General features: G+C 53.0%; 1 protein-coding gene across 2 annotated transcripts; it reads right to left on the bottom strand.

Moving 5' to 3' along the window:
• Positions 1-182: 182 nt before the first annotated feature.
• SLC25A23 (solute carrier family 25 member 23) lies at positions 183-13743 on the bottom strand. Of its 2 annotated transcripts, none has more exons than XM_070464850.1 (11): positions 13398-13743; positions 12206-12332; positions 11556-11643; positions 11158-11269; positions 10007-10165; positions 9763-9915; positions 9474-9581; positions 8011-8178; positions 3152-3302; positions 1954-2134; positions 183-1616 (listed from the first exon to the last, which is right to left on the bottom strand). In XM_070464850.1, the coding sequence occupies exons 1-11, from the start codon at positions 13551-13553 to the stop codon at positions 1460-1462; spliced, it is 1560 nt and encodes a 519-aa protein (XP_070320951.1). In that variant the 5' UTR covers positions 13554-13743; the 3' UTR covers positions 183-1459. The 2 variants fall into 2 exon arrangements, with proteins under 2 accessions (XP_070320951.1, XP_070320952.1); XM_070464851.1 differs by having other exon boundaries at positions 183-688; positions 13398-13742.
• Positions 13744-15205: the final 1462 nt, after the last annotated feature.

The following is a 15205-nucleotide window of genomic DNA, read 5'->3' as shown; positions in this document are numbered from 1 at the left end:
TTAGAAGGGCTCTTGAATGTGGACTTGCCCCTGCACCCACTTTACAGATGTGGAAACTGAGGCTCATGGAGTCATTTCCTGGTCTCTGTGAATGATGGATGACAACCCATATGTCTTCCCTGTGAGTAGTTAGAGGTGCTCCCACATCCACCCACCCCCTTCCAGTAAAAACCACAATGAAAGAGCTTAGAAAATGTATTCCTTTGTTCTTTTCCTTCGAAATAACACGCACAGGCAGGGCACAGGCAGGGAGGTGGGGCGTAGTGTGGGTGGAGGAGGTGGAAGCATTGGGGGAGGGGGTCCTCCCACCCCCCAAACATCCCAGTTCCTCTTTCACAGTCCTTGAATGGGGTTCCCCAAGGACTTGGAAGGAATGGAGAGGGGGTTCCCCAATAATACTAAGTTCAGCGTCCAAATATAAAGTGCAGAAGGTACAGGGTGGGGGGCTGGGGCAAGTGGGGGGATGGGTTGTCAACTCCTCTCTGGTAGAAAAATAGACCTGGAGTGAATTTGGGGGCTTAGGGGGTTGGGTTTACTGCTCCTGGTTTCCAACTCTGAAGTCAGGGGAGGGGCTGGCAGTGCTGGGGCGTGTGTGCGTGTGGGGTCCCCTTAATGTGATCCCAGCTTCAGATTGCCTGCTTGCCGGCCCGAAGAGAGAGGGAGCCAGGCTCCGGGGATTGTGGTCAGCCTAGAGGTGGGAAGAGGGTGTGAGACCAGCAGAGTGCTGGAGGAGCACTTGAGCTTGCCATTCCCCGCACCCCAACCCTGCCCCAGGCCTAGGGGCATGTCCGTGCTGGGGAGCTGGGGGTCCAGCGTCCGTGTAGGGCCTGGGCGGGATGTCTCCTCCCCTTGCCAGCATCAGGTGGGTCAGGACAGTGGGCACATCCTGTGGGTTTTCAGGCTGGGAGGCTGGGACCTGGGCTTCCTGCAGGCTCCAGAGACTTTGGGGTTTGTGCCATGGGGGCAGGTCTCTGGTGTGTGTCTGGAACGGGAGTGTGGGATCCAGGGTGCTGACTGGCCTAGTGGGAGCTAGCTGGGGGCTCTGAGCTTTCAAGGTCCAGTGCCTGGGAGGGTTCAGGTCGGAGATCAGGGGTTAAGGGTTGGCATCCAGTGCCTAGAGGTGGCAGGGTCTGCCTCTTATGGGTGAAGTCTTAACATCCAAGGCCTGTGGTGCAGGGACCTGGGGTCCTACAGCTGTAGTCGCCTGGAACCGCTCCTCTGCCATCGGGCTCACGAGATTGTGGTTTGAGGAGTGAGGATCTGGCAGGTCAGGGCTTGGGAATCTGGGGTCCGTGGTTGGGGGTGTTGAGGGAATGATGCTTGAAATGTGGGGATCGGGGAGTTGAAGCAGCAGGATCTGGGACCCTGTGTTGAGGTAAAGGGATTCAGGAATCCAGCAGTTGGAGGGAGGGGATTCGGGATCCAGTGGATGGGGTCCCAGGATCTAGGCCTCGCATTGTCAGGATACCGTGGCTGAGGTTTCTTGAGATCCAGAGTCCAGTGGTTGAGCTTGGAGATTCAGGACTTGAAGCAGAAGATCTAGGATCCGCCAGTTTAGGGCTGGGGATCTAGGATCCAGCACTGCCTGAGGACACTGGATCCGGTGCCTGAGGCAGCTGGTGGGGGGGCGGTTAGATACTGGGTAGGTGCTGCTGTGGTTGGGGTGTCAGGATCCATTAGCTGGCTTGTGGGGGATCCAGTGGTTAAGACATGGAGGTCCAGCACTCAGTACGGGGGTGAGGGGACAGGAAAACGTGGGATCCAGTGGCTGAAGTGTGGGGATGCAGGACCCAGTGGATGAAGTATGGGGATCCTGTGGTTTGAATGGTAGGGTTGGGGGAGGACCTGGGATCCACTGGCTGTCTCTTCGGTCTCCAGTGGCCCAGGTGTGGGGGGACATCATGATTGAGGTGAGGGATCTGGGGGAGGGGAGGTGGGTTCTGGGTCCCTCACCTGGACGTGACCCCCAGGGCCTGCTTCATGTTCTCGTAGACCACATAGGAGATGCTCACAGCAGGGATAACCTTCATGAAGTTGGGGGCAATGCCCCGGTAGAGGCCCCGCACGCCCTCCTGGGATAGGATGTGACGGAGGAGACCCAGCATGGAGAGCTGGGGGGCTCCCTCCATGGAGGCTGGGGAGGGGTGGGGAGGTCAGGTAAGGCCAGAGGGCCCCCTCTCACGTCCCCCTCTTGCCCCACCACCCCCACCAGGGCTGGGCCAGGCGGTCAATGCAGCAAGAGGGACTAACAGTGGGACCTATCACTCCAAGTTGGGGCTTCTACTGGTCTTGGACTTGGCTGCTCAACTTTTCACCCCAATCTGGAGGGCCCACATTTGGGGATGATGAGAAGCAGAGCAGGTATGTGTGGAAGGGGAGGTGGGAGAGGACAGAGAAATGTCCTCTTCCTGGAGCTCCATCCCTTCCCTCTTCTCTCAGCTAAACTCTGACTCATCCTTCCATCCTCCATCCCAAACCAGCTCTTCAGGGGAGCCCTTCTTGGTGCCCCAAGTCTGAGTCTGGCTTTTTCCCCTCCCCTTCATTCAACCCTAAATCCATACTTAATTTTGGGATGATTTATTCAGCACCTTCCTCTCCAGCCTGGAAGCCCTTTGAGGGTTGGGAGACTACATATGTGTTATGTGTGGATAACCCCTGGCAAAAATCCCAACACAAATGCTAAAATCCCTATAGAAATTCTCAAAAAAAAAAAAAAAAAAAAAGAAGAAGAAGATTGAGGGATAGTAGAGGGGAGGAAAAAAACCTCAAGAAACAATCCAGAGAAACACAATAGAACAACTGTAGCCTGTAGCCTGGCCCTGATGCTCCCTGGCCTGGCTATAACCCAGCCTTGCAAATTAGAACTCAAAGAACCCGCCCAGAAAGCTTGCCTCCCAACTGAGATCGCTGGGATGCTCATCCAGTACTGATTGTGTCTGTTCTCCTGCTTAGGATAAGGGGCTCCCATTCCAGTGTCACAAAAGGGTAAACTGTGACCCAGAGAAAAGTCAGGACTTGAGTCAAGGCCAATCCAAATTCCAGGAGGATCCCAGCCTGGGACTCTGCTTTCTCAGGAGGAGGAGCTGGGGGATGGGGAGATGGGCCCGAGTCGTGAGACCTTCCCTGTCTCCTTGTCCCACCCAGGCCTCACCTTGGGCCTGCATGCGGGTCCGGACCAGGGCCAGTGGGTAGCTGGCTATCTGGCCGCACGTGCTGGAGATGGTGCCACAGGCCAGAAGGACGAGGATGCCCGGGTCAGCTGAGTCATGGCTATACTGCTGGAGCCACTGGTTCTTCAGGGTCTGGGAGGGGTGGAGAAGGAAGGAGGGTGGGAGGGAGCTAGGTGACACCAGGACCCTGCTGGCTGGCTTCTGTATCCTGTAACAGTCGGTCTTAGCCATGCAGGCTCTTGCTTAGACCTCACCTAAAGGGGACTTTCCTGGTGGTCCAGTGATTAAGACTGAGCACTTAAAAAAAAAAAAAAAAAAGACTGAGCACTTCTAATGTATGGGGCCTGGATTCCATCCAGTTCCCAGTGGGGGAACTAAGATCCCACATGCCTGCTGCACCATGGGGCCAAAACCCCCCAAAAACCTCACCTAGACTCTTTCTGGGCTTCCCTGATGACTCAGATGGTAAAGGATCTGCCTTCGATATGGGAGACCTGAGTTTGATCCCTGGGCGGGGAAGATTCCCTGGAGAAGGAAATGGCTACCCATTCCAGTACTCTTGCCTGGAAAATCCCATGGACAGAGAAGCCTGGTGGGCTACAGTCTATGGGGTTGCAAAGAGTCAGATGCAACTGTGCACACACACAGACCCTCTCTGGTATGTGGAATGATGGCCCCCTATTGTTCCTGCCCTAATCCCTGGAATCTGTGAATAGGATACCTTCCTTGGCAAAAGGGACTTTGCAAACAGGATTAGGTTAAAGATCTGGAGGTGGGAGATTATCCTAGAGCTTTCAAGTGGGCTGGATGTCATCACAAGTCTTCTGAAAGTCAGAGAAGGAGATGTGATGACAAAAACAGACACGAGAGACATGAGGTGGGAGAAGAGGCCATGTTGCTGACCTTAAAGATGGAGAAGGGGCCATGAGCCAATAAACGTGGGCCACCAGAAACTGGAAAATGTAAGAAAGTGGATTCTCTCCTAGAGCCTCCTAAAGGAAAGAAGCCTTGCTGACACCTTGATTTTAGCCCAATTAGACCTATTTTATGGGTTTCTCTGGTGGCTCAGTAAAGAATCCCCCTGCCAATCAGGAAACATGGGTTCGATCCCTGGGTCGGGAAGATCCCCTGGAAAAGGAAATGGCGATCCACTCCAGTATTCTTGCCTGGAAAATTCCATGGACAGAAGAACCTGGCAGGCTACAGTTCGTAGAGTTGCAAAGAGTCAGATATGACTGATAGGACTAAATAACAATTACTATCCCCATTTCACTGATGAGAAACTGAGGCTCAAGGGAAGTTACTTGCCCAAAGCCACAAGATAAAGGTGACAATCAACATTCAGAGTCACCCCCAAGTCCAGAGCTATGCTCTTGGCCAATCCCTTCTGAGGCCTTCTGTGAGGCCTCTGTAAGTCCAGGATCTTTTTTCTGACCTTGGGACTGGAAAGGCTCATAGGCTGCATTTCCTGAGTCAATCTTAATCCATTGCTAATGGCTTCCAAGAACTGTGTTGAGAGAGACTCAAGTGTGGTAATGGATTGGTGATGTCTGGTCTGGGTATGGAAGGGGCAAATGACAAGTATTTACTATACTGACTTTGGGGCTAGAGCTGCATTAGCCAATTAGGTGTTTCATGAGTTTTTAAGAGCAGTTCTGTTAAAAAGAGGTTTTAACACCTGGATAAGTATGGCCAACACTGTGCTTAAAAAAGAGTAAATCATGTTTCTGCAGGCCTTCTCAGAGTCTTTAAGAGACTAATTAAGATCTTGAAATGTCAAGAAGGCACAGGGCTTCTCAAACTACTTAGACCTCTGAAATCCCTTTTAGGGTGAAGAATGAATGATATAAGGCTGTGTCTTATATCTGCCCAGGAGTCTTAATGGCTTCCTATCACCTTTGGAAGAAGCCCAAACTCGTGATCTTTGAGTCCTTGCTGACGTCAACTCTGTCCAGCCACTCAGGACTTCCACTCTTCAACAGCAAAACAACCAACCAATCTAATAAAAAAATGGACAGCAGACCTGAAAAGACATTTCTCCAAAGAAGACATTTATATGGCCCATGGGAACGTGAAAAGATGCTCAATGTTGCTAATTATTGGAGAAATGTAAATCAAAACTACAGTGAGGTATCACCTCACACTGGTCAGAATGGCCATCATTGAAGAGTCTACAAATAATAAATGCTGGAGAGCGTGTGGAGAAAAGGGAACCCTCCTACACTTTTTGGAGGGAATATAAATTGGTACAGCTACTGTGGAAAACAGTATGGAGGTTCCTTAAAAAACTAAAAATAGAGCTGCCATTTGATCCAGCAATCCCACTCCTGGGCATATATCTGGACAAAACTATAATTTGAAAAGATACATGCACCACTAATCACAATAGTTGAGACAGGAAAATAAATGTCCATTGACCATATAAATACTTACTTAAATAAGTATCATATAAGATGTGGTACTTATATACAATGGACTACTAGTCAGCCATAAAAAAGGATGAAATAATGCCATTTCCAGCAACATGGATGGACCTAGAGATGATCATACTAAGTGAAGTAAGTCAGACAGGGAAAGACAAATACCATATGATATCACTTGTATGTGGAATCTAAAATACTACACAAATGAACTTATCTATGAAACAGAAACAGACTCCAGACCCAGAAAAAAAACTTATGGTTACCAAAAGGGAAAAGTGAGAGGGGAGGGATAAATTTGGAGTTTGGGATTAACAGATACAAACTGTTTGTGTGTGTCAGTAGCTCAGTTGTGTCTGACTTTTTGCAACCCCATGGACTGTAGCCCACCAGGCTCCTCTGTCTGTGGATTTCTCCAGGCAAGAATACTGAAGCGGGTTGCCATTTCCTTCTCCAAGGGATCTTCCTGATCCAGGGATCGAATGCAGGTCTCCTGCATTGCAGGCGGATTCTTTACCATCTGAGCTACAGGGAAGTCCCATAGATACAAACTACAGTATATAAAATAAACAACAAGGTTCTACTGTATAGTACAAGGAACTATATTCTATATCTTGTAATAAGCTGTAATAGAAAAAAAAGAGACTTTCACTCCTCCAAGAGACCAAATTCATTCCTGTGTCTGGTCCTTGGCATTGGCTATGCCCTCTGCTTTGTTCACACTCTCTTTTGATATATATTCAACACATCACTCCAGCATCACCTCTCAGAGGCATTCCCAGCCATGCCTCCTCCTGCCCACAGCTACTTTCGATTATACATTCTCTTTGTTGTCTTCTGAGAACTTTTCAGGATCTGAAACTATTTATTTGCTGGTTTACTGCCTTCTTTGTTCACTGGAGGGGTATCCCAGGAGGACAAGAATTATGTTGTACTCTTTGAATGCATGCGTTGGAAGGACTGACGCTGAAGCTCCAATACTTCGGCCATCTGATGCAAACAGCTGATTCACTGGAAAAGACTCTGATGCTGGGAAAGATGGAGGGCAAGAGGAGAAGGGGGCGACAGAGGATGAGATGGTTGGATGGTATCACTGACTCAATGGATGTGAGTTTGAGCAAACTCAGGGAGATAGTGAAGGACAGGAAAGCCTGGTGTGCTGTAGTCCATGGGGTCACAGAGAGTCAGACACGATTTGGCAACTGAACAACAACCTTGAATGCAGCAGCCAGCACAATGCCAGGCACTTATGGATGCTTAGGAAACAGTTGCTAAACCAACAAATGAATGAATGAAGCTTTATCTCATTTGGCTATGTAGATGCTGGGTGCTGGTAGGGCAGGTAGGGTTGGCATGTATGGGGCATTTCAGATCAGGACCAGCTGTGTCATTTGTGGGACCCAGTGTGAAATAAAAATAAGTGAGGTCCCCTGTTCAAATATTACTGAAAATTTTAAGACGGGACTTTCCTGGTGGTCCAGAGGTTAAGAACCCATCTGTCAGTGCAAAGGATATGAGTTTGATCCCTGGTCTGGGAAGATCCCACATGTCATAGGGCAACGAACCCCGTGAGCCACAACTACTGAGCCTGAGATCCAGAGCCCAAGGGCCATAACCCCTGAAGCCCACGCACCCTAGAGCCTGTGCTCTGCAACAAGAGAAGCCACTGCAATGAGAAACCTGTGCACCGCAACTAGAGAGCAGCCCTCGCATGCCACAACTAGAGAAGGGGACCCAGGGCAGCCAAAAATAAATAAACAAATGAAAAGAAAACAAATTCAAGATGGCAACAGCAAAGCATTCAACCAAGCCCAGGGCCCTTTTGAGTTGGCAACTGGACAGGTTGCCTACCCAGGAAGCTGGGCTGGATACAAACATTGGGGCAGGGATGCCTGGGGACTTCTGTGTTAATTGGGAGACCCTGGTGATCCTGCTGGGAGATGGGAAAAGCAATGGATGAGGCCCCTGGAAGAGAAACAGCAAAAACACCCAGCTCCTTCCTCTCCTGCTAAAGGTCCCAAGATGCTAACCATGGGGTGTGGATTTTATAGTGACGATGGACACTGAAATGGGCAGACCTTAAAGAAAACATTGGCTTGGTGGTAGAGGCGTGTTTGACCCATGTTTTGGGAGGAGATGGGCATCTTTGAAGCTCAGCTTTGCCTGCTCCCTTGATTCTCTGAACTGGAGTGGTCCCCAACTTTCACACGTCCTGAGACCTGGGAAGACCAAACTACAGATGGAAAGTTCTTGTGGTAGGAAGTGGAAGAATGGCAGGGGATGGGGCTCCAATGCCTGAAAATGTTCCCCAGGATCCCATGGCCCATGGTGCTTTGCTTCTCCACCTATAGCTATGGAGGTCAACTGATTCAGACCCCCAGGGAGAGCAGACCCCACCCAGAGAAGGGAGTGCCACAGACCTCATAGACGGCCAGGTCAATGCCCGCGTAGGGGATGATGCCCAGAACGTTGGGCAGGTAGCCACGGTAGAAGGCTCGGGGACCTTCTCTCTCCAGGATCTGCCACGCACAGTCCAGCAGCCCCTTGTACTGGCCCGTCCGGCGAAGGGTCAGCCGTGTCTTCAGCACCTGGGGAGAACCCGGTTATCCCTGGAAAAGCTGCCTTTGGAATTACAACATCCAGGAATGAAGACAGCTGTGTGGAGACACCCTGAGAATAACTGAGTTAAAAGAACCATTTGCTCTAGAATCTATCTTCTGCCTCTAATCTCTATACCAACAAACTGTTACATCTATCAGGGTTGCTTGTGGCACCCACTGCTAACTATCTCCCAATGTCCCTTAGCAATAGAATCTGTTATTTTCAGCAAGCACACAGCCTCTAGAAATATAGACTACATTTCTCAGCCTCCCTAGGTGTGTGGCCATGTGACTGAGTCCTAGCCGATGAAGGTGAAGAAGTATGCAAGGCTTTCAGAAAGCATCCTTAAAGTCAGGGAGGTGTTCCTTCCTTTGTTTTTCCTTCTTGGCTGGAATGTGGATGCTGTAACTGGAGCACAAGTAGCCATTTTGGTCCATAAGGAGGGTGCTGCATGCTGAGGTGGTAGAACAAGATAGACTCTTGTTCTCCAACACTCTGAAGCCACTTATACCATCCCTGAACTGCTCACCTCTGGACTTCATTTACATGATTTAAGTTTTCTATCACTCCAATCCTAACTGATGCCTGGTACAACCTGAAACTTGAAATGATTTCTCCAAAAACGGTTTCACTTGGAAATGATTCCCTTGGGGACAAGCACCCTGGAAACCAGGATCCTTAGAAGAGGCATATCCATCAATGGCTGGCCCCCACAACTGTTCTCTAAACAGTTAAACCAACACTGATCAAACCAGCCAATGCTGAAGGAAATCAACCCTGATTATTCACTGGAAGGACTGATGCTGAAGTTCCAGTACTTTGGCCACCTGATGTGAAGAATCAGCTCACTGGAAAAGACCCTGATACTGGGAATGACTGAGGGCAGGAGGAGAAGGGGGCCCTTCTCATCCAGAGGATGAGGTGGTTGGATGGCATCATTGACTCAATGGACATGAGTTTGAGGAAACTGCAGATAGGGAAGGACAGGGAAGCCTGGTGTGCTTCAGTCCATGGGGTCGCAGAGTCATATACAACTGAGCTGAGAGTCAGATATGACAAACCAGTACTGTCCCCAGAAATCACATGTCAAACTGTGATACCCAGACCAGCTACACAAGAAACAGCATTGCTGTAATGAGTCTGAATCAGGAAGAGACAAAGTGATCACCCAATGCTTAGTGGATCAATGTGAAGTGGATCATCCCACTTCACACCTTGGAGTGAAACAGTGATTGCAGACCTCCCACAGTACAACGAGGTCTCTGCCAGGGCTCCTCCTTACCTCCATGGGGTAGATGATGGTTTGGGCCGTGGCACCAGCCAGGGAGCCAGCCACAAAGCGCTCCTGCACATGCAGTGTCTCCTGTTGCCCCCGGATGGCCCGCTTGATCTGAGAGGGAGACACAGAGGTGGCGGGACCTCAGGGCTTGGCCTTCTGTGGGCTTGAACTTCCCCTCTGCTGTCCTTCTGCTGGGGGTGTCCCATAGGGGAGCTGCAGACATTCCCGCACCCCCAGGCCAATCCTGCAGACCCCATGTCTACAGTCCATGCCTCCCCACACCTGCCCCCACCTGCTCATAGGCCATGAACTTGATTGCTGACTCAGGTGCAATCTTGAGCACATTAATCCCGTTGCCACGCCACAGGGAGCGCACACCCCCCTCTTGGATCATGCTCCGGAGGCCCCCCAGGATGTTGAGCCGGTTGGTCTTGGAGGCGTGGACCTGGGTGGGGGGAGACAAGGTGGCTTCGGGGTCCCTTCCAGGGGTCCAGGCCTGGGGAAAGGAGGGGGTGGGTCTCTCCAGGGCCTCTCACCTGCATGAAGACCTTGAGGCGGTCCAGAGGGGCTGTGCCTGTCCGGGACACGGCACCCGCCACCGCGCCCGCCACCAGCTGCTTCCACCACATGCCAGTCAGCTTCTCCTGCTCCGAGAACTCATCCGGGACAGTCAGGCACTCGCCAATATCCAGAACCTGGGGATGCAGAGGCTGGGGGTGTCATGACCCACTGGGGCTGGGAAGATGTGACTCTGCTCTAAACTGGGGCATCTCCCCCATGAATTCCAGGATACCCAGAGAGTCCACCAATCCAAGAGATCTCTCTCAGATCCCTACCAGATCTAGTCCCGCAGTCTCCATGAGAGGTAACATCCTTCCTGGGGACCTCCCAAATCCCATCAAAGCCTCCTATTCAAGCCTCTGCTCCATAAAAATCCCTCCAGGGCCAATGAAATCCCTCTGCAGGATTCCATCCATAGGGTCTCTCACATAAGGATTCCAGAAGATTCCTCCAGGGCCACACAAGATCCTACCAGGGGCTTCCCATATCAGGAGCCCAGTGGCTCTCTCCTGGGGTCTCCCCCTGATCCCAGGGGTCTCCCCCACAGAGATCATCCGCCCTCTAGCATCTCCACTTCTGGAATTCTTAACCAAGCCCCTCATAGGTCTCCCAGGGTGGGAATCTCTGGATCTCTTAAGAGATCCCAGCAGATCCCAAGGATGGATTCCCTCCAGATGCCATCAGATCCTATCAGAAGCATCAGTTAGGGATTCCCATCCCAGAAATGACAATCCAGTGCACTTCTTCCCTCAATATCTAATGGATCTCATCAGACCCTCCAAAAACAGTGGCTTCCTAACTTGTCTTTTCAGCAGCAGAATTCTTTATTCGGCAGAACTAGAAACCAGCAGAAGGAGAGCTCCATGGGTAGAAGGTGGGAGATCAGATGCCCCATCTGGTGAGCCCTCTCTTGCCTACCTCCCCAAGGCCCCACAGTAAGTCTGAAGGGCTCCCATCAGCTCCCATCAGTTCCCAGAGCCCCAGATGGAGGAAGAGGAGAGCAGAACCTCACCCTCTGGCTGCTCCCAGTGGCTCCTCCCACTAGAGTGCTGATCCAGCCCCTGCCCGTATGCCCTGGGGAAGAGAGGTCCTGACCACCAGGCTGGGATCGTCACCCCCACCTCACCGTGGAATGCTTCCAGAAATACAGCACATCTTCCACATTCTCCAGCGAATGCAACAGGAAGTGGTCACGCCACTCCTGCCAGTCAATGGTCATGGTGCCATCACGGTCCATGCTGGTGAGGAGAGGGGCACAGGTGGGACAGAATCAGTGCCTGGGGCTAGGAGGTGAGTTGAGGGTGGTGGGAGATTCTGGTTTGTTTGGGGAGGAGACTGAGCTCCTTGGCACTGCGAAGCCCCCCATTTTACAGAGGGGCACACTGAGGCTCAGAGAGGGAAAGCAACTGGCCCAAGATCTCAGCTCCACTCCCTCCCTGGGATTGGGTCCGGGGCTCAGAGGCTCGAGGTGGCTGAGGGGGTCTTGGGGATGAGTTACCTGGGATTGTGGACCCAGCCACTCACCTGTGCAGGATTTTCTCTGCCTGTTCCAGCGAGATGGAAATGCCCAGGGCTCGGAAACTCTGCTGGATCTCAGAGACATCAATCTGACCTGGGGAGGGGGCCCGAGGGGGGGACCCTGAGTCAGAGGACCAGAATAGCTTGGACTGGGGATGTCTAACAAGACCAGGGCACACAGGAACCCAAGGTGAGGTGTGTGGCAGGGTTGTGGCGAGGGGCCCTTGACCCACTGGGATCAGAGAGGTGGAATTGGTTCATATTGGCAGGGACTTGCATTTGCTGAATGAATGAAGGATTAAGTCCAGGGGTAATTATTGGGGTTCCCATGCCACAGGGAGTTGAGGCCATGTTGGACATCCAGAAAATATGATGGGGGTGGCTCTGTCTCACAGGGAATCCAGGAGCAATGTGGGGAGGGGAATCTTTGCACCACAAATAATATGACTAATAAATAATAGGGTCCCATCCCATTAGGAAGAGGAGGTGGGATAGGCCAGCTGGGCCCTGAACCACCTAGCTGAGGGTGAGGAGAGCTCCCGAAATAGCCTGTGAGTCATCAGGGAGAAGCGGCCCTCTCCGCTTCCTCCTGGCATTGCCAGTTCTAACCCCACTGGGGTCTCCAGGGCCCCCACAGCCCCATCCCCCAGTCTTACCATCCTGATTCCGGTCCAGACTGTGGAACAGAAGTAAAAGGCGCTGTTCCCGCTCCTGCAGGTAGAGGATAAACTCCTCCAGGTCAAGGCCGCCATCTGGGTCAGTGTCACCCTCAGGGGGGATGCCCTGGCAGGGGAGAAAGGTCAGAGGTAGCTCCTAAAAGCTGCTCTCACAATGTGGGGCATGACAAGCTTATGTCCCAGGAACCTGGGCCCATCACCCTGCCATCAGCTATCCCCTCAACAAGATGCCCAAGGCCATGGTAGGTCTGTGAGGTGGACAGCAGTTGTCCAACTTTCCTGGTGAGCAAAATGAGGCTCGTCAAGGTCAAGTAACTTGTCCAAGGTTACAGAGCTGGGAGGTAGGTAGGTGGATTTGGGCTCTTGTCTCTGCAACCTGTCCTTCCAGCTGTCTCTTATAAGAACTTGTCTGAGTGGCAGTTTCAAGAGCTCTCACTGGAGATGGCACTGAGCAATGTGGTAGCAAGGACACAACCACACTGAGCATCCACTGGGCCTCTGTTTACCCATCTGTAAAGTGGGAGGGTGACTGGAGGTCTCAGGGTTCTATGGGGACAGTCCAGTGGCATGTGGGTCTTCAGGTGTAGAGGGATTGGGGTCAAGTTCCTGCTTGGAGAGGATCATCCCCAGCTGAGGGCAGCCTCAGATATGATTGGGTCCTTGGCTGGGACAACTTGGGGCATTGAGCCAAGTCCTAGAAAGGACAGGGAAGGGAATGTAAACATAGAGTCTGGGGCAGCTGCCTGGGAGAGTAGTGGGTGCCCAGAGCCGGGTAGGAGGGAGGGGAGGGCATGTTTCCTGTAGGTGGGTGCAGGCCATGTCTCTGGGTTGTGCAAAGAGTTCAGAGGAGGGTGTGTCCAGGGCAGTGGGCAGAAAAGCACGTGGCCCCATTCCCTGGCAGACATCCTCCACCCAGAGGGAGGAGGGGGACAGGTTTGGCAGCCTGAACTGCAGGCCTGGGGCCTTGGGGGTCCTATCTTGAGCGATCCCGTTAGGCCCGGACACGGGCGGGCACGGGCAAAGAGACAGGGACGCTCAAGCTAGGCACAGGTCCTGGAGTCCAGCACAGGCTGTCACGGGCGACTCCCGGCGCTCCATTCAGGGGCTCAGATTATCTGGCGCCAGCTGGGCCCAGCGCCGCGCACCGGGAGGGGTATCCCAGCGAGTGTACCTGTTGGGCGCCGCGGTCCGGATCGCCTCCGCCCAGCCGGGCCAGTCCCTGGCGCAACTCGCGAATGTCCACGCGACCATCCTTGTTACTGTCCAGCTCTTCGAAGAGGCGACCCCAGCGCTGACGCCGCTCGGCATCGCCCGGGCCCCCCCGCATGGCGCCAGCCCGGGGGGGAGGGGAGGCCCGGCAGCGGCGGCCTCAGCGGGGGCTTGACGGCTCCCCCTCCCCCCCCGGGGCTCCGCAGGGCCAGCTCCGCGGCCACTGCCACCGCAGCCTCCGCGCTGCCTGCCGGGCTCCGGCACTTGTAGGAGGCGGTGACTGCTAGCCGTCGCCGCCCGCACCAGAACTTGCTTCTCCTTCCCCGACCCGCTTTGGGGGGAGGGGGCTGAGGGCGGAGCTGGGGGGTGGTGGTGGTGGGGTGGGTCAGGGATGCCCCGGTATTAGCACAACCTAGGGAGCACCACATTCATTCTGGAAATGGAGTGAGTGGCTGGAGAGAGCAATATCTCAGGTCTGGTTTCGTAGCTCCCTTTCTACGTGCCTCAGTTTACCCTCTGCCCAAGGAGGCGAGATAAGGAGCTCTCAAGGATTGGGTTACGTAATCCCTTTCCACTTGACCTCCCGCCTCTACTAATTTTCATCAGGAACTAAAGTTCTCTTTTTGCCTGGACATTCTCAAGGACCAACTCTGCGCCATCTAGGCCTGCAACAGCCCTCCCGCTCCAATCACATTCCCTACGCGGCCACTGAAGCACAATATCTAGCCGTGCTGTCATCCCGCCCGTGCGCCTCCTTTCTCGGTTTCACTCAGCCTGGGAAACGGAAGATCAACGCGCCGGGCTGCTGCAAAGTCGGTTTCCTATTGGCCAGAGCCGCAAGAGCTGTGCCCGCCCGTACCGCCTCTCCCACCCACCTAGGCGGGGCCTCCCCACTGACCCCGGGCAGCCTTCTGCCCCGCGGCCCCTGGCTCTCCAGGAAGTCTTAAAGAGGCCCCGACCTGATCCGGACACCGAGAAAATTGCTTTCTCCGGACCTGCCTGGGGAGGAGTCCCAGGCGCGGCTGGGGATAAAGACCGCGTAACTGGAGGTGGGGCCCAAGTCTGTCGCGCTCCGTGCACCTGCCGAAGGTCCCTCCCACTAGTTTCGGGCGCAGTTTCTCGATTCACCTTTAGGGGGAGGGGCGCCCGGGCCTTTTGACAGCGAATAATAATAATAGCTAACGTTGATTCATTGCGTTGCACAAGCCTGGTCTTTTACTCACCTCTCGCGTCGTCGTCTCTAAAACCCTAAAACGTACGTGGGACTGGCTTTCGCACTTCACGGATGAGGAAATAGGAGGTTAAGCCTCTCACCCCAGTCCATATGCCCAGGAAGGGGCAAAGCAGAGATTTAACTAGACCTGGGATTCTTACCCATCGTTGATCTATGATCTGGAAGGCATTAATTTCCCCTTAACCATAACTCTTCACTCTCGAGTCTGCAGGATGGGGTCGTCTTATTACCATCTTCCTTTATCCAAAGATACAGCCGTGAGGGCAATATGCCCAGATAGGTGTGCTCTAACACGTGTGTTCCAGACAAAGCCTCTTACAGAGGGTCTCCTCATAGACGTTTTCATTCACAGGTGGCCCTCGCAGGTGCCCTACAACACAGGGGGATACAGGTATTTTCACACGGAGATGCCCCAAACAAATGGTTTCTCACAGTTGCATGCTTGACAGGTGGACCTCAGTACACACGAGCCCCCCTCAGATGTGCTTCTATGTCCGTGTGCCCCACGCAGGCGTGCTCAGGTCTCCCTCTCACGT

Source organism: Odocoileus virginianus, chromosome 3 (assembly GCF_023699985.2).
Source record: "Odocoileus virginianus isolate 20LAN1187 ecotype Illinois chromosome 3, Ovbor_1.2, whole genome shotgun sequence".
In the NCBI taxonomy this organism is placed as follows: Eukaryota; Metazoa; Chordata; class Mammalia; order Artiodactyla; family Cervidae; genus Odocoileus; species Odocoileus virginianus.
The sequence above is the reverse complement of the archived record's forward strand: the minus strand, read 5'-3'. Positions and strand labels throughout refer to the sequence as shown.

What these genes read in the sequence shown, in the direction of transcription:
- SLC25A23 (XM_070464850.1), bottom strand. Translation starts at nt 13,553, where the DNA reads ATGCGGGGGGGCCCGGGCGATGCCGAGCGGCGTCAGCGCTGGGGTCGC. An exon ending in TCTGGACCGGAATCAGGATG is followed by an intron (nt 11,644 to 12,205) that starts GTAAGACTGGGG and finishes CCCCCTCCCCAG; the next exon opens with GTCAGATTGATGTCTCTGAG. An exon ending in GACCCGCATGCAGGCCCAAG is followed by an intron (nt 2,135 to 3,151) that starts GTGAGGCCTGGG and finishes ACCCCTCCCCAG; the next exon opens with CCTCCATGGAGGGAGCCCCC.